General features: G+C 40.0%; 1 protein-coding gene across 1 annotated transcript in view; it reads left to right on the forward strand.

The window, feature by feature from the left end:
- The window catches only part of unc5cb (unc-5 netrin receptor Cb), a 297939-nt gene that overhangs the window by 238274 nt on the left and 40896 nt on the right, over positions 1–18769 (forward strand). The window contains exons 6-8 of the mRNA XM_088319989.1: positions 4100–4280; positions 8961–9128; positions 10207–10371. Coding sequence (XP_088176115.1) covers positions 4100–4280; positions 8961–9128; positions 10207–10371 — 514 coding nt within the window. The remainder of the gene's footprint in view (positions 1–4099; positions 4281–8960; positions 9129–10206; positions 10372–18769) is intronic.

The raw sequence follows: 18769 nt of genomic DNA on the forward strand, positions 1-18769 counted from the left end.
ACTGAAGTATTTTGTAGTATTATTATATATCTTTTATGATATTTCTGCAATAGTATTTTTTAGGTATTTCCATTGTCAGGACCAGAACAGGAAACAGGACCCACTCGCGTAACGTTACTCACAGACTTCCGTGGCGAGCAATGGCGGAAACAAAACAGAAACGAAAACGGGTTAGTAGCCAGGGTGGAAGAGCAAAAACGTGGTCGATATCAGAGAATGGGTCGTTATTCAGGACGGGAGAACAAACATGGTCGGGATCAAAACAGGTTGTAATTTGGGATGGGAGAGCACAGACATGGTCGAGATCAAAACAGATTGTAGCGGGAGAAAAACAGGAGCAAAACAGGAACTAACCCTAACAGAGGACTGGCGAAAAAGGGCTTGCCGTGTAAAAATGGAGATTTGCAGATGGACCGACAGAAGGGGACTGATTGAACAGAGTTTAAATACTGTCAGGGAGCCAATCGGTCAACAAGCTCCAGCTGGTGTCACCTGGGCGGGGCCAATTGGGAGCCACGGTAACCTTGACACACAGGCAGGGCCAATTGGGCACCATGGCAACTGTGTCATCCATAGTACTATTTTTGTGGTATATCTGTAGTTTTTTTGTATCATTCCACAGTAGAGTTTTGTAGTTTATCTGAGTATTTTGGCAATCTTACTGTAGTTGTATTTTTGTAGTTTTTCCTTCGTAACATTTCTGGAGTACTGTTTTTGTAATATTTCTGTTGTGCGGTGGACCCAAATGCTGGAAGCAGGAAAAGGCAAGGTGGTCAAAAAGATGATATTTGACAGTAAATTTATCAACAAGGTAACAAACGGTCAAAAACAACAATAAATTTGTGTGAGCCAAAAAAAAAAACAAACATCATAAAGCAGGAGGGACTGGAAAAGGGCGGAAAATGACAATCACCCGACACTGGGTGCTGTCCAAAATGTCCTTATGAAGGATCGGATGACCTGTCCCAATTACAGATCGTTTAGGCGCCCTCTGGTGGACGGAGGCATATAATTTTTGCAGTATTATCTTTGTATTATATTATTACTGCGGTAATATTTTTTTTATTATTTTTGTAGAGGTATTTTTTAAGTATTACTGCTGTTTTAATAATACTTTCATAGTATTTTTGTGATATTTGTGTCGTAATGATTATATTATACTATTTTTGTATTATGGTATTTCTGTTGTAGTATTTTTGTTGTATTACTGTATGATTTCTGTTGTAATTTTGTACTATTTGCATAGTAGAATGTTTGTGGTATTAGCAATTTGTAATACGACTGGAATTGTTTTTGTAGTATTTCTAATGTAATGTTTCTGTAGTACCATTTTAGTATTATAGTATTACTGTAGTAATTTATTGAAGTATTTTTTTTCTTTTCAGGAAAAAAAAATCAAAGAACTGCATTCCAAGTCCGTGTTTTTAAGCACTAAAATGTATAGTTTTGTAGTATTTTTGTAGTATTTCTGTCGTAATATTTTGTTGTAGATACACAAAGAGATAATAGAGACAATGCTGGCAACAAAAAAAAAACATTATTTTTAGTAAAACTTTATTTACTTTTATATATATTGTCATTATATTTTGACCGTTTTCGTTTGGTTGGCCGGATAAAATAGCTTGGTGGCCGCATGTGGCCCGCAGACCCTAGTTTGCGCATTACTGGCTTAGACTTGTGCAATTTCTCTTAAAAAGGAATTTAGTTTTTTTTATTATTTTCATTTTGAAAAATACGGACCCTAATACGTCTTTCTGTCCCCCCCCCCCAAAAAAACAAAGGCCACATTGTTGCACTCATCCCTCCCCCTCATTTCATTTTATCTACTATTTTAAAATAAACATCCCGCTTATCTGGACCTGCTCCGCTCGCCGCCTTATCTGGGGCCCCGGGGCCTCCCCCCCGACACGACAATGAGCAGGAAGTCGGCGTGTGGAGGCCCCCCGATGGCGCGACGGCGCGCTTTGAAGATGAGGAAATATTTGGAATCAAAGTGTCTGCAGGATTCTTTTCTGAAGAGAAGAAAAATGGCCCCCGTTCACATTCAAAGCTAAACAAAGATTTGAAATTAGCATGTTGTCCTTGCGAGGGTAAGACCAATAATCTTTAACTTGTAAAATGGCGACATCAGACAAAATTATAAATAAACACTTATTTTTTTGTAGGTTTTGGATTAGCCTGCTGAAAACACCGTCCCCACTGTCAAAAATGGGGGTGGTAGCATCATGCTCTGGGGTTACTTTTCTTAACATGCTAAAACTACTGCTAGTACTTTGTTGTTGTAGCATGTTGATGTTAGCATAACTTGTTAACATAATTTGTTAAAATCAAACAGTTAGCAGTTAGCTATTAGCCTACTATATTAGCATGTTGCCGTTACCATGTAGCTGATAGCATTACTCGACAGCATAATTTGTAAGCATGCAGGTATTAGCATGTAGCCGTTAGCATATCTTGTTAGCATTACCAGTTAGCATTCGGCCGTTAGCTAAACTCGTTAGCATGTAGCATAATTTGTTAGGTTGTAATTGTAGTTTGTATCCGTTAGCATAATTTTTTTATATGTATCCATTAGCATTTGGTATCACTTGTTAGCATTGTGATAGTAACTCATTAGCACTTTAAAGAGAAGAGAAATGGGCCCTGTTCACATTCAAAGCTAAACAAAGATTTGAAATTAGCATGTTGTCCTTGTGAGGGTAAGACCAATAATCTTTAACTTGTAAAATGGCGACATCAGACAAAACTATAAATAAACACATATTTTTTTTTTTGTAGGTTCTGGATTAGCTTGCTGAAAACACCATGTTGCCGTTAGCATGTAGCTGTTAGCATTACCCGTTAGCATAATTTGTCAGCATGCAGCTATTAGCATGCAGCCGTTAGCATAACTTGTTTGCAGAATTTGTTATAATGAAGCAGTTAGCATTTAGCTGTTAGCCTAATATGTTAGCACGTTGCCGTTAGCATGTTGCCGTTAGCATGTAGCTGTTAGCATTACTCTTTAGCATAATTTTTCAGCATAATTTGTTACCGTTCAGCTATTAGGATGTAGCTGTTAGCATAACTTGTTAGCATTAGCAGTTAGCATTCAGCCGTTAGCATAACTCGTTAGCATTAGCATTTGGACATTAGAATCACTTGTTAGCATCGTTGTAATAACTCATTAGCACGTAGGCCCCCTGATGGCGCGACGGTGCGCTTTGAAGATGAGGAAATATTTGGAATCAAAGTGTCTGCGGGATACTTTTCTAAAGAAGAGATAAATGGGCCTCGTTCTCATTCAAAGCTAAACAAAGATTTGAAATTAGCATGTTGTCCTTGTGAGGGTAAGACCAATAATCTTTAACTTGTAAAGTGGCGACATCAGACAAAACTATAAATAAACACATATTTTTTTGTAGGTTCTGGATTAGCGTGCTGAAAACACCATCCCTACTGTCAAATATGGGGGTGGTAGCATCATGCTCTGGGGTTACTTTTCTTAACATGTTAAAACTACTGCTAGTATTTAGTTGTTGTCATTTATCTACTCTGAATATGTGGTGCAAGGCTCCCTGATCATTGTCAAAAAATTTCAGGAAATGAAAACGTGTAAAAATGGAACAACAATAAACCACAAAATGAAATAATGGAAAACAAAAGACATATATAAGGAGTGAGAAGAAGCATAGGTTATCAGCTCTGGCATGGAATGGCAGGAAGCCAGAGGACGACGAGATCGATACAAATTGATATCAGACAGATGGGGTTGATACCGGATAGGACGGGACAAGAAGGATTGAACTGAAAGTAGGTTATTGATATTAAACCGGACAAACTAGACCGGAACGAAACTGGAAACCGATATTAAACGGGACAAAAATAAACGGGAACAATACCAGCATCGAAATACCAACAGGAAACAGGAACGAGTCAAAACCCACGTCTTGCGGGACAGAGGTTTGTTGACGGACTGACAAAGGAAGAGTGAGAGCACTGAGCTTAAATAGACGGAAAGTCAATCCGTCAACGTGCCGCAGCTACATGCTAACGGCAACATGCGCCAAAGAGCCTCATGCGGCTCCAGATTTAACCCTTTCCTATTCTGCGTTTGCAGGTGGAATGGCTGAAGAACGAGGAAGTGATCGACCCGGCGGACGACAGGAACTTCTACATCACCATCGACCACAATCTGATCATCAAGCAGGCTCGGCTATCCGACACGGCAAACTACACTTGCGTGGCCAAGAACATCGTGGCGAAGCGGCGCAGTACCACTGCCACCGTGATCGTCTACGGTGAGAAGCTCTCTTAACCTAGTAACACCCTTTGTTTTATGCTAGTCACAAACATGTACAGCAGACAACACACAGCGAATGCTATCACAAGGGCAGGTTGCAGAGGGATGGGTGTGACTGTCTGTTTGCATGACTGTGATTGGCTGGTGTATGCTGTCAGTCAAACAGTAGGCCGAGCTCACCACCAAAAAACCAACTGCATGCTAACAGCTAGTATTTTAGCAGCTCCTTACATTGATAATAAACTCATCAATTAAATCGGACTCTGAGGAACGTCAGGAGAGTGCAAAGAAATGCTGATCACCACCGGGTGCTCCGTGGATTGTTTTAGGTCCGGGGAGAGTAAGCAAAAGTGGAGTTGCATTGTATGGCCTACTGTTGCAGCTCTATAGATAAATTAAGTTATGTTTAACTTACTTTTGGAAGATGAGCTTCAAGAGGTCCTCCTCTGTGGTAAAAAGTGGCAGAAAAAAAGCCATCCGACCATTTTCTCAACCGCATCAAGCTTCCTTATTCCACTTTCATATCAAATGAAACGTCTCGCCTTTTCTTTACACTTTACACCAACCCTATAGAATGGATGCATGAGATACAATAAAAATGCCATCGTGTCAAAGTGATTTTGCTTCAGTGGTGTGAGTGGTCTACTCATTTTTATGTCATGCTGAATGTAATAAAATATAGCAACCATAAAAAGAAAAATATTAATAATAATTGGAGCAAAAGACAAATATTAGACATTGTAAAGGAAAAAAACTACTTACTTCACACAGAAGATTTAACCAATTAACAATGCAAATCGAGACCCATAATATAAACAACCTTGTAATAACATAATAATAACATAATAATAACATTGTAACTAGACAATTCCTGAGGCAATTGTGAGAGTTGTGATGGATCTGGAAGATGATACCGGTTTATATAATGCCGGTTGTTTGCGTGTAACTGTTAGCATAAACTTTTTAACTCAGATAGATGTATCTGTAACTTTTAACTTTGTACTGTGTAGGGAAAAGCATAAATTCATTAGCATATTGATCTTAGCAGAACTTGTTAACATAATTTGTTAAAATCAAACAGTTAGCAGTTAGCTATTAGCCTACTATATTAGCATGTTGCCGTTACCATGTAGCTGATAGCATGACTCGATAGCATAATTTTGTAAGCATGCAGGTATTAGCATGTAGCCGTTAGCATATCTTGTTAGCATTACCAGTTAGCATTCAGCCGTTAGCATAACTCGTTAGCATGTAGCCCTTTATCATCATTTGTTAGGTTGTAATTGTAGTTTGTATCCGTTAGCATAATTTTTTTTGTATGTAGCCATTAGCATTTGGTATCACCTGTTAGCATCGTTATAATAACTCATTAGCATGTAGCCGCCAGCACAACGCATTGCCACTGTGCTTACAGCACTGTTGGTAATGCGTTGTGCCTGGCTAAGCCATCACAACTAATAACATTATTATAATTATAGGACTGCACAAACTGGTAGCTCTTTTTGCTAATTTGTAACAAAAGTATCAGTATCAGTATCGATGACTACTCAAGTTGTTTGATGTTTAAGTATAAAAATCGTACCACTGCATTCAATATTTTTCATTTTAAAAACAGCGTACAAAGCGAAAACGAGCGAGCTTGTTTTACAGTTACCGCGGGGAAGCGCCTTTAATGTCGACGTCCCGTTGATAAATGAAGTACAGTGACGTCGCCACGTCTCAAAAACGGGAGGCGGCGAACGCGTACGCTTAATTGTGTCGTGTCTTCAAAGCCCGGGACTCGAAGACGACTTTGTACTGTCACATTACCTCAAAAAAAAACATACAACTGAAGAGATATTTTACGCCATTTTCTAGCGTTAGGGAGTAACCAATAGTCACTACAAAGAAGATCTAGAAGATGTGAAAAATATGTAAATGGTTTGTTGACATATTGGGCATTCATCTGTTTAAATCTTTGGAAGTGTGAATTTCCCTATGGGGATGAATAAAGTATCTATCTCTCTATCTCTCTATCTAGATGTCTATCTAGACATCTATCTATCTATCTGTATCTATCTAGACGTCTATATCTATCTAGACGTCTATCTATCCATCTAGATGTCTATCTATCTATCTATCTATGTATCTATGTATCTATCTATCTATCTATCTATCTATCTATCTATCTATCTATCTATCTATGTATCTATCTATCTATCTATCTATCTATTTAGATGTCTATCTATCTGTATCTATCTAGACGTCTATCTATCTATCTATCTATCTATCTATCTATCTATCTATCTATCTATCTATCGCTCTCTATCTCTATCTATCCATCTAGACGTCTATCAAGACGTCTGTCTATCTATTTATCTATCTATCTATCTATCTATCTATCTATCTATCTATCTATCTAGGCTTCTATCTATCTATCTATCTATCTATCTAGACGTCTATCTATCTATCTATCTAGACGTCTATCTATCCGTCTATATGTCTATATATTTATATATCTGTCTAGATGTGTGTCTATCTATCTATCTATCTAGACGTCTATCTATCTATCTAGACGTCTATCTATCTATCTATCTATCTATCTATCTATCTATCTATCTATCTAGACGTCTATTTATCTATTTATCTATCTATCTATCTATCTATGTATCCATCTATCTCGACGTCTATCTATCTAGACGTCTATCTATCTGTCTATATGTCTATATATTTATCTATCTGTCTAGATGTCTATCTATCTATCCATCTATCTATCTAGACGTCTATCTATCTATCTAGACGTCTATCTATCTATCTAGACGTCTATCTATCTATCTATCTATCTATCTATCTAGACGTCTATCTATCTATCTATCTAGACGTCTATCTCGACGTCTATCTATCTAGACGTCTATCTATCTGTCTATATGTCTATATATTTATCTATCTGTCTAGATGTCTATCTATCTCTCTCTCTATCTCTATCTCTCTCTATCTATCTCTCTACCTCTCTATCTCTCTCTATCTCTATCTACTGTCAAAAATATCTTGAACTTCTTGGAAATCTATACTGCCCACTCCTGTTCTTGTTGTTTAATTTGGGCGGATGCCTGGCGTAGGAGTGGAGGTCTCAGTGCGGCGGTGTAAAATGTCAATGGTCGGTCGGCGTGTTGCGTTCAGGCGTCTGACTAAGATGGATGAGAAGGGAGAAAGAAGCATTAAGGGAAGCATTAGGGAGAAGCGGTCACTGGAAAGGACCGTCATGTACTGTCTGCAGATGTGACAAAATGCTGGCCCGAGTGTGTATGTGTGTGTTTGTCTACGCCGCTGCACGGTTTACGTGATAAACGGACTGAACCAACGGTTGAAATATAAATAAGACAGTCACTACACCTCTGGAGGCATCTGTTCTTTGCAGGGATTAAAGAATAAAGTCATCCTGGGTTTTTCGCGGGTGTTGGGTTTCAAAAAGGTCACTGCCATAGTCAAAACCTGCATAAAAATAGAGATCTTATTTGATATATATATATATATATATATATGAGAGAGAGAGAGAGAGAGAGAGAGAGAGAGAGAGAGAGAGAGAGAGAGAGAGAGAGAGAGAGAGAGAGAGAGAGAGAGAGAGAGAGAGAGAGAGAGAGAGAGAGAGAGAGAGAGAGAGAGAGAGAGAGAGAGAGAGAGAGAGAGAGAGAGAGAGAGAGAGAGAGAGAGACACGCAAGCCGTATCCCCCTAGTGGGAGGTGGCTATAGTCAAGAAAACATTCACATTTTGACCCCTTCTGGGAGATTGATACAGAGGAGGGGGTTCCCAGCCCCAACATCTCATGGAGAGTCATTAGGTGACCAAAGCCCCCAATTCCAGACCAAATGTTGTAAATCTCAGGTATGACCCGGCCGAGGGGCAGGCGCCCTACCCCCTAGGCCACCGAGCTTTTTTGTCAAATACTAGTATACATTTAAACCATAGAACAAACCCAATCAGCAGGCTCAGGCATTTGTTTTATAATGGAAAGTACTGTATGCTGCAGTTAACTTCTGTACTGTAAATTATAATTTAAGGGGGACTTCTGAATCCATATTTTTTTTTGATTTATTGAGAGACAAAATCATTCAACCTAACAGACCTACATGGTTTTGTTTGTCTTTTTTATAAAAACTTGTGATATTCAGTATTCGCAATTATACGATATACTCAATATTCATAAAGCAGCTACCTTCCCAAACTTAGAAGCCTCTGAAATACCAAAACTTGAAAAACAAAAAGCAAAAGCAAACAAAAAGAAAAAAGGAAAAAAAAAAGAAAACAATTTTAAAAACTACTTTGGCAACATCAAGTTGACATATTTCAACCTGCAGCTCGTTTTTCTCTTGCGCTTCTCTGGTTGTTGTCTCGCGGGCCGGATTCAATCCCTTAGCGGGCCTGATCTGGCCCGCAGGCCGCCTATTCGACACCTGTGATGTACAAGGAAATACAAATTTCTCAATCAATGATTTTAATGAATATTGGTATGAAAGTTCAGGTATTAGTGCCTAATATTCAAACATTGATTATTTTTGTTTTTCACTGAATAAAAGTTTGTTTGTACCTCTAGGGGGCAGTAGAGCAATATTCTTTAAATGGTACAGGAGGAATAGTAAAATGGAATGTCTTTGATAATTGATTGAATTTTGCAGTGAAAAAGCTGTTTTCCTCTCCTAGTAAACGGCGGCTGGTCAACATGGACCGAGTGGTCGGTGTGCAACAGCCGTTGTGGGCGCGGGTACCAAAAACGCACCCGAAGCTGCACTAACCCAGCCCCACTCAACGGGGGCGCCATCTGCGAGGGGCAAGGCATCCAGAAACTACCGTGCAATTCTCTCTGTCCAGGTAAAAATTAAACTTTGTGATGGCCACGAGATGTAGTTTGTGTTGCAAAATGGTCGAAATAACGTGGGGGATCGTCCGACGCCATCCTGGTAAATCTCCATTGAAAAGTATTTCAGTTCGAGTCCACCAAATTACCGTGAATTCCGGACTACAGAGCGTACCTGATTACAAGCCGCAGCCACCACATTTTAAGAGGAAAACCGATTTTGTACGTACACAAGCCGCACCTGTATATAAGCCGCATGCGCCCACATTAAAATAATGAACACAAACACATATCTTTTTAAAATACCATATTTTCCGAACTGTAAGGCGCACCTAAAAACCCCAGTTCGGCCAAAAAATGACAATGTCTCTTTAAGAGACACCACTGATTTGAATCGTAAAACATTGATTGGACTGGGAATCGAACCCGGGTACTTGTGGTAAGAGTGCCGTATGATACAACTAGACCATCAGCGGTATAACTGAAATTTGACAATTCATTCGACCATGTCTCATTACCACACTCATTTTACTCATGGTACCAAGAACACTCATTTGCATAGTGCATTCTCCAATTATTTACCAATAATTCACACAGGTGAATAAATCAGAGTTTCAGGCACTGTGAGTAAATCTTGCCTGATAATGAGATACATTATTTTTTTTTGTATGTCATGGTGTACTGGTAATGTCTCGACCCTCCTAGTGTTTCCCAGTGTTTTGCGATTTATTTAAGCGGCACCCTCTTGCTGTAGTCTCAATCTCTTGCAAAATAGTCCTGTGCATAGAGGTAAGATCTTAAACCTGAGTCCTCCCGTGTTCTCACAAATGAAATACGAAATTCCGAGTTAGCTTCGGGTTCGGGCTTAGTACCTGCGGTCGCGGGTAGGTTCGGGCTGGATTTTTTAAATCGCATTCTTACCTCCACCTTATGTACTGTAATCATTTGCTCCTTATAGTATGGAAATTACGGTAACACGGTTCCGAATAAAATTCTCTTTAATCCCAGGGAAAATTTAACACCAATCCCCGAAATTTTCCAACCCATGTGTTTACATCTGCATAATTCACGCCATGGTCTGTTGTGTGTTAGTGGATGGCCTGTGGACAGAGTGGACAAAGTGGTCCACTTGTGGGACCGAGTGCACACACTGGAGACGGAGAGAATGCGGAGCTCCGGCACCCAAAAACGGTGGCAAGGACTGCGAAGGCCTGGTGCTGCAGTCCAAGAATTGCACCGACGGCCTCTGCATGCAGAGTGAGTATGCGTCCACCCCTCATCCGTCCTCATCCGTCCCACCCCTGCCCGGGGGCGTCTTCACCCCTCGCTCGTGTTTCATTTCGCCCCGAACGTCAATATGGCTTCCGGTTTGGTCGTGTTTTTCTTCTTTCATTGCACCAAAGTTTATGAATTCCTTCTTTAATTCCAGAGTTGAGTTACAAGGATTCTTTGTAATAATCGTTTTTTTGGACTAGCGTGTGACGTCATCCACTCCGCTGTTGCTAAACTACAACACAGCACCCTGAGGCCATCCTGTTAATCTGTTAATAAACAACAAAGGAGATTGCTGGAAGTGTGAATTTCCCTACGGGCATGAATAAAGTATCTATCTATCTATCTATCTATCTATCTATCTATCTATCTATCTATCTATCTATCTATCTATCTATCTATCTATCTATCTATCTATCTATCTATCTATCTATCTATCTATCTATCTATCTATCTATCTATCTATCTATCTATCTATCTATCTATCTATCTATCTATCTATCTATCTATCTATCTATCTATCTATCTATCTATCTATCTATCTATCTATCTATCTATCTATCTATCTATCTATCTATCTATCTTTGTCTCTATCTCTATCTATCTATCTTAAACTTGCTAATTAATCTAAAGGGGAAAAAGCAGAATAACGTAGAAAAATACTTAAAACAAATAAAAGACGAATTATTTATACGATGTATTTGATTTTTATATCAATTATTGTAAAAGTTTATTGAGTAATTGAAAAGCTAGACAAAACCCTTAAAGTAGAAACATATATTTATTTTGTTATCAAGTACCCTGTTATACATTAAAACCAAAGAACAAACAGGACCGAGTCAGAACCCACGTCTTGTGGGGCAGAAGTTCGTTTGACGGGCTGACCAAGGAAGCATGAGAACGCTGAGCTTAATGTAGACAGAAAGCCAATCTCTCAAAGAGCCGCACCATGGCAACAGTGACACACACGGGCGTGGCCAATTGGGCACCATGGCAACTATGACAATACAGTATGTCAAAAAAAATTCGAGCATAAGTTATTGCACGGTGGCACGGCGGCTGAGTGGTTACCACACATCTGAGGTCATGGGATCAAATCCAGCTACCAGCCTTCCTGTGCGGAGTTTGCATGTTCTCCCCTGTGTACTTACTGAAAGTGTTATCATTTTCCCTTTTAAGTTTCAGTGGTTACTACCTTTTGAAACATACGTGGCAGGACTTTGCAGGAAACCGCGACTTCGATCCGGCTCTTCGGTGTCTCTGCAAGGGAGCAATTATCGCCGGCTCCTATTTTCACTTTCGGGATCGGTTCCAAACTCGCAAACAGCTGCAGGAGTTGAAAGCCTTTTCATAAACGGCACTTTTTGTTTTGCTTTCGCTATTGGTTTAGTCGTTTTGCGAGGCGGGTGAGTGTGGGGGGGAAACAAGGCGGTGTGTTGTTTTGCACTCGGTAGGGTTTCCTGAGGCGATGACTTGTTTAGAGCTTTTCTGTTTTTGTTTTGAACCGAAGCCAAAGGTGGAAACGCTCGCTAAACGTGCTGAGAGGTGCGCTTGTTTGCGGTTTGTCGTCTAGAATGACGGAGTCGTGTCTAATCTCGTATTACAATATTGATAAGAAGGGACCGGTCAGGAACGTTCGCTCTGAAAATGCTGGTCTACTAGTGATCCCAGGAGCCAAGAAGAAATCCGCAGGTTCGAGAGTGAATGCTTTGTCCTTGGAGATTCGATCTTGAACCTCAGTGGAACTGTTTAAATCTAGGCTTAAAACACACCTCTATTCTATAGCATATGAATAACTTATATTTTATGTACACAATATATTTGTATTATCTGTTATTGCAACATCCATTGCAGCCTGGTCATCCTGGAAGGGGGATACCTCATGTGCTTCTCAAGGTTTCTTCATTTTCCTCATGTTGAGGTTTTTGAGTTTTCCCTTGCCCTCATGTAGGTTTTAGATCAGGGGATGGTGTCAAAATAGTCTGTGGTTTGCAATATAGACGCTGCCCAACTTACAAACAAAATAGGTTCCGAACGATCGTTCATAAGTTGAATTTGTTCGTAAGTTGCTTCAGTGCTATATTTTGTATGTCTAAGGCTTGTATAAGTAACCTGTACTTTTTGTACTGAAAAATAAAGATTTCATAAAATAATATGCTCCATAAAGATAAATAAAGTTGCTGGAAAAAAGCGTTGTAAAAAGTGCCAGGAAAAATGCGTTCTGACCATTTTTCTCAACCGCATCTATCTTTCTTATTCCACTTTCATTTCAAATGAAACAGCTTGCGTCTTTTTACACTTTACACCAACCATATTGAATGGACACACGAGATATTAAACAGTAAAAATGTCAATGTTCTTAGCATGCTAGATAAGGTACACTTAGCAATGTATGTTTGGATAGATAGATACTTTATTCATCCCCGTAGGGAAATTCACACTTCCAGCAGTATCTTTGTGTTAAAAAATATGATGATAAAATAAAAGATATAGAATACCAAAATACCCAATATAACGTTTTGCTATATAGCAGGGGTGGCAAACAAGTTTGACACAAAGAGCCGAAATTTTTAACTGTGAGAGTCAAAAAGCCACACCGCGCACTGACCTGCCATGACGGACAAACACACACAATTAAAAACATTATTTCCCATAACGCACTCCTCTCCTTACAATACAACAAGTATTGTTCTTGTGTTGATTTCAAGGAAAGTGTCCACCCTCAATACACAAAAAAAAAACTAAACGTGAAACAAGGCAAAGAGCCACAGTATATAGAAAATATGATGAGGCAAAGAGCTGCATTCTTGTTGGCCAAGAGCCACGTGTTCGCCACCCCTGCTCTATAAAGATAAATAAAGTTGAGTTTAACCTACTTTTGGAAGATGCGCGTCAAGAGGTCCTTCTCCGTGGTAAAATGTGGCCGAAAAAAAGCGTTCTGACCATTTTTTCTCAACCGCATCAGGCTTTCTTATTCCACTTTCGTTTCACATGAAACAGCTTGCCTCTTCTTTACACTTTGCACCAACCGTATTGAATGGATTCACGAGATATTAAATAATAAAAATGTCAAAGTTCTTAGTACGCTAGATAAGGTACACTAAGTACTGTATGTTTAGATAGATAGATAGATAGATAGATAGATAGATACTTTATTCATCCCTGTAGGGAAATTCACACTTTCAGCAGTATCCTTGTGTTGAAAAATAAAATAATAGAATAAAAGATATAGAATACAAAAATACCCAATATAACGTGCTGATATAGAGTATTTAATTAGTGCTACAGAAAATACATACTGTAATAAGAATAGGGTAGTATGCAGATGTGGGGTTTAATGTGGGCTTTTACTCCCGGGTGGAGTTAAAGAGCCTCATGGTATAAGGAAGAAATTATTTCCTCACATGATCTTTACACACGAACTAGGAAATAGAAGCTGGATTTCTTCTTCGGGGTGGATGCTGGGTGAGCTCTCACAGCGCCACACGCCGGTAGTGGCAGAAAGAAGCACTACAGTACTGTCCGGTACTCGGTAAAATGGTGCACACAATACAAAATCTAGCTTACAGCATTGTCCAGATATTTTTTTTCGTATCTACCGTTTTTCGTAAGTCGAATGGTCGTAAGTAGGGGAGCGTCTGTAATCTGTGGTGTGTGCAGCCCTTTGAGACTCTTTGAGATTAAGGGCGTCACAAATAAACCTGACTTGACCACAAAGACAACTCAAATCAAACTGTTCCTACGCGAAACGATAAACGCCTTCCGATTGTTCCATTACTTCGGTCTGAGTACGTTGGTCTGCGAAGACGAGCCTGCATAAAAAAACATGTCACGGCGATAAAGACTCCGACTCATTTCAAAGATTGATTTCCTTTCCTGTTTTTTCCCCGGAGAAGCTAAGAGGGTGAAGCCACTTATGCCAATGCTAACGACCGTTTCCACTCACACCGAGAGAAGCCATTATGCGAATGCTCTTTATTTGGTCGATGGAATCTCGACTCCGAGCGCCGATTCACTCCTCAGGAACCCCCCGACGCAGATCTCATCCGATTTTCCGTCTCTGGATCGTCTTTCAATCCTTTTGTGGCCTTCTAGCATCGAAACCCAGACTGAGAATTTGATCATAAACAAGGGAAGGGCTCAGAGCTTAGCCTGGGAAGCTATCAGATTACATACCGTAAATCCCGGACTATAGAGCGCACCTGATTATAAGCCTCACCCACCACATTTTAAGAGGAAAACCGATTTTGTACATACACAAGCCGCACCTGTATATAAGCCGCATGCGCCCACATTTAAAAATGTAACACAAACACAAAATTAACCGGAACCCGACTTCAAGTCCCGCGATTGGAAGTAAATGTCCTTCATTAAAGTCCACAGTCCAAAAATCCCAGCCGGCTAAATGAACGGAAAATGATACCGGTACTTAAGGTTTGATGCAGACCTGCAGTAATCCAAAGAAAAAAAGTGTATATTTCCAAAGGTAAGGGTGGGAAAAATATATCAGATGAACACATTTACTCACGCAACTCCTTTTTCTTTAACCAACTTTTTGCCCCCTCTTCTTTCCTTGTCTGTCCCTCACCTTTAGCGGTCCCCACTTAAACTCGGCACCCCGCGTTTGTTCCGCCCCTCCTTTTTCATTCACCCGTGCAAAACATATCAGAATAAGTGTCTAAAATAAGTACAAATAAATACAAAAATATACAGTTGCAAATACATATTATACATGGGTTACACATATTTACAAAGAAAGACGGTACACTGAGAGAGTTTTCAAAGCTTTAATAATAATAATATAGCTTTGACAGGGCAGTTAACACTCGAGCGCCGCTGGCGGCCGTTAAAAAAATTACATTAATTGGCCGCATCGCTAGATAAGCCGCAGGGTTGAAAGTTAGGGGAAAAAGTAGCGGCTTATAGTCCGGAATTTACGGTATTTGCTTTGCTCTGAGACAGCTAACCTTACTTTTTCACTCATTCAGTGTCATAACGTCAACATTCGTTTTCAGGAGCATTTTCCTTGAAAAATGGATTGTTTATGTTTTATTTTTTAAAAAGACACTCTCATAGCTTTGACGCTTTGGATCAGTAACTCTTAAGCCCTCTGAAATTATGTCAGTATGATAAATCACGACTAGATGGCAGGAATGGCTTTGAACAGATCTTTGTCCACACATCAAGGAGCCCCCTGCTTCCTCTGTCCAGCGATTGAGAGTGAGTGGGTGGCACCCCGAGTGACTTAAACCGCGAGATCACCAAAAACATCAGGGCCGGAAAAGTTCTTGCAAAGTTCATGCATCGTTCAGTGTTTTTGCAATTAAATCTTATTTTGAAGGCAAAGGGCCCTTTAATGGAAACCATTGTTTAAAAATCGTAGGTCTCAAAAATGAAAAAAAAGCCCCAAAGTATAAATTCTGCTTGAAATGCATCATTTCAAAATGCTGTTTTTCTCAGAGGTTTTCTTGGAAACTACTATTTGAAAGAACTTATTATATATATATAATAATAATAATTCATAATATATATCTATAAATAGATATATATCCATATGTATATTGAATGAGTTAACTAGCTCTAATTACGATAAAAATTCACAGATCCCTTGGTTTTGGCGGTTAATGGTTACCAAAACCACCCGCGCAAAGTGAAAATATACAAAGTACCATCGCACCTTTATAAAAGCCCCCAAAGGGTTAAACTTACCTCGAGATGACATCACTACCGAGTGAGAGTTCATGGCTGTAGCAAAATAACAATTATATGTCTATGAATAAAAACAGAATTGCAGTTGAGTAAAGGTTATAACTGTTTTTATACAAAAGTAAAACAAAATTAGATAGATTCTCCTTTCAGTGCAAGAAAGCAATTTAGAGAGCGGCTGGCTAGCTGGGCACTAGCATCGGGTGTCCTCGAATGGAGACAGATCCCCGCAATGATTGAAACAAAACTGTCCCGAATGTAGCGGTTTCCCAGGGATTGTTGCTCCAAGTCATCATTTCATGTCTAATGGACCTGGCGTAGGCAAGAAACCGGGTCCGCAAGTGGTTTCAAAGAGTTGTTAGCCTAGCCGTCAGCAATAGGCCGGACCAGCAGCATTGCCCTTGCCTTCTCCCATACGCCGCTCCGGTCTCATATTGAACCCGATGATAATCCCACGAAGGACCTTCTGGGGTCCAATCAAATTGACAGATTTATTTTCAATGCAACGAGCGGCTAAAAGCTACTGGTTGCTATGCTTCCTAGATTTTTTTTACGGAGGCAGCGCTCGCCCGCTGTTAGGCTGGTATAAAATGATAGTCACAGTCACAAACACAGTCACACCCACCCAACAGAGCACCCTCCCTGATCTGTCCCTGTGGTTTGCTGTCTAACAGAACACAATACACGATACAATGACATTAATGACAATAAAGAACAAATCAATTCAAAATCCGCGAAGAAGCAGACAAGTAGCGAAGCGTCTCTGTACTACCCTTTTTTTGGGCGGCCAAAGAGTGTCCCTCATCTATCATCTCATTGATTTTACTGCCGGCAGCTCCTCTCCTGGCGGCTCTGACCCCGGTTGTTTGTGTAGTTGCTTACCGATGCCCCCGTATCCAACACCCCCCCCCCCCCCCCCCCCCCCCCTTCAAGAGCAGATACAAAAATATAAAACAGAGCAACACTAGGCCAGGACGCTGTTGTCCTCTGTCTCAGAGGAAAAAAACGTTAGTATTTTTTGTTTGATCTGTCTCCGGTACGTTTCCGTCCTCGTCTTTCAAGTTAACTTCTTTTGCAGGAGAAAAAAATGGTAAGGTTGAAAAAAAAAACTGAAAAGTAAGTGCCCCCCTGTTGTCAGCTCATCCAACTGACTCCAAAAGTTCTGTGAATGTCGACCTAAATGACTAACAAGGACAAAAAGAGTGCACCTCTGTGTCATTAGGTCTCAATTGATATCAAAATAGAGAGAGCATATGACCACTGCAAACATAGCAAAACCTGGCCGTCCTTTTAAACTTTCAGCCCAAACAAGGAATAAACTAATCAGTGAAGCGACCAAGAGGTAGTGTTTTCAGATCAGATGACCTGCAGGCACAAAATGGAGGCATTGTTCTTCACCAGCTTAGAGAAAGAGCATATGACCACTGCAAACATAGCAAAACCTGGCCGTCCTTTTAAACTTTCAGCCCAAACAAGGAGAAAACTAATCAGTGAAGCGACCAAGAGTGGTGTTTTCAGATCAAATGACCTGCAGGCACAAAATGGAGGCATTGTTCTTCACCAGCCTAGAGAGAGGGCATATGACCACTGCAAACATAGCAAAACCTGGCCGTCCTTTTAAACGTTCAGCCCGAACAAGGAGAAAACTAATCAGTGAAGCGACCAAGAGGTAGTGTTTTCAGATCAGATGACCTGCAGGCACAAAATGGAGGCATTGTTCTTCACCAGCTTAGAGAGAGAGCATATGACCACTGCAAACATAGCAAAACCTGGCCGTCCTTTTAAACTTTCAGCCCAAACAAGGAGAAAACTAATCAGTGAAGCAACCAAGAGGTATGTTTTCAGATCAGATGACCTGCAGGCACAAACAGCTGAAGTGGAATGATTAGCGTATCAGACTATTAGTCATACTTTGCATAAGTTTGCTCTTTATGGAAGAATGACAAAAACAAAGCCCTTTCTGAAAGAATATCATTAAAAAAAACGATTTGGCATTTCCAAGAAGCCACAAAAAGCAAGTGGAACAAGGTGCTCTGGTCAGATGAGACCAACATGGATGTTTTTGGGATGATTGCAAAGTGTTACGTTTAGCATAGGCGTAACACCGCACATCTCCCTGAAAACACAGTCCCCACTGTCAAACATGGTGGTGGCAGCATCATCTAGGGTTGCTTTTCTTAAGCAGGGACTTAGAAGGTTGTTAGAGTTGATGGCAAGATGTATACAGGAAGATTCTGGCAGAATATTAGTTGGAGTCTGCAAGAAATCTGAGACACAACCTGAAATAATGAATACAAAGGAATGGTTATAAAGGTGTTCAAATGGCCAAGCTTAAATCCAGACCTTAATCCTATAGAGCATTTTTGCACAACCGATCACCATTAAACTTTAAGGAACTTGAGCTGATTGGTAAGATAGAACTGGCAAATATTTCGGTTTCAAGTTGTGCAAAACTTAAAAGACTTGCCCAAAAATACTTGTGGTTATGATCACAGCAAAAGGAGGTTGAACTCAAAGGGGGGGGGGCAATAATTTTGCAACATCTATTTTTTATTTTATTTTTTGCAGCACAATATTAAGTTTTTAATTCTTGGAAACTGTTTTTGAGTTTTCTTCTATTAGTTTGAAGCCCGAAATATTTCAATAGGTCAAAAAGTTCTTGTCGAGCCAGTGCGTT

The sequence above is a fragment of the Urocampus carinirostris genome, chromosome 16 (assembly GCF_059441175.1).
Source record: "Urocampus carinirostris isolate Australia breed hairy pipefish chromosome 16, RoL_Ucar_1.0, whole genome shotgun sequence".
In the NCBI taxonomy this organism is placed as follows: domain Eukaryota; kingdom Metazoa; phylum Chordata; class Actinopteri; order Syngnathiformes; family Syngnathidae; genus Urocampus; species Urocampus carinirostris.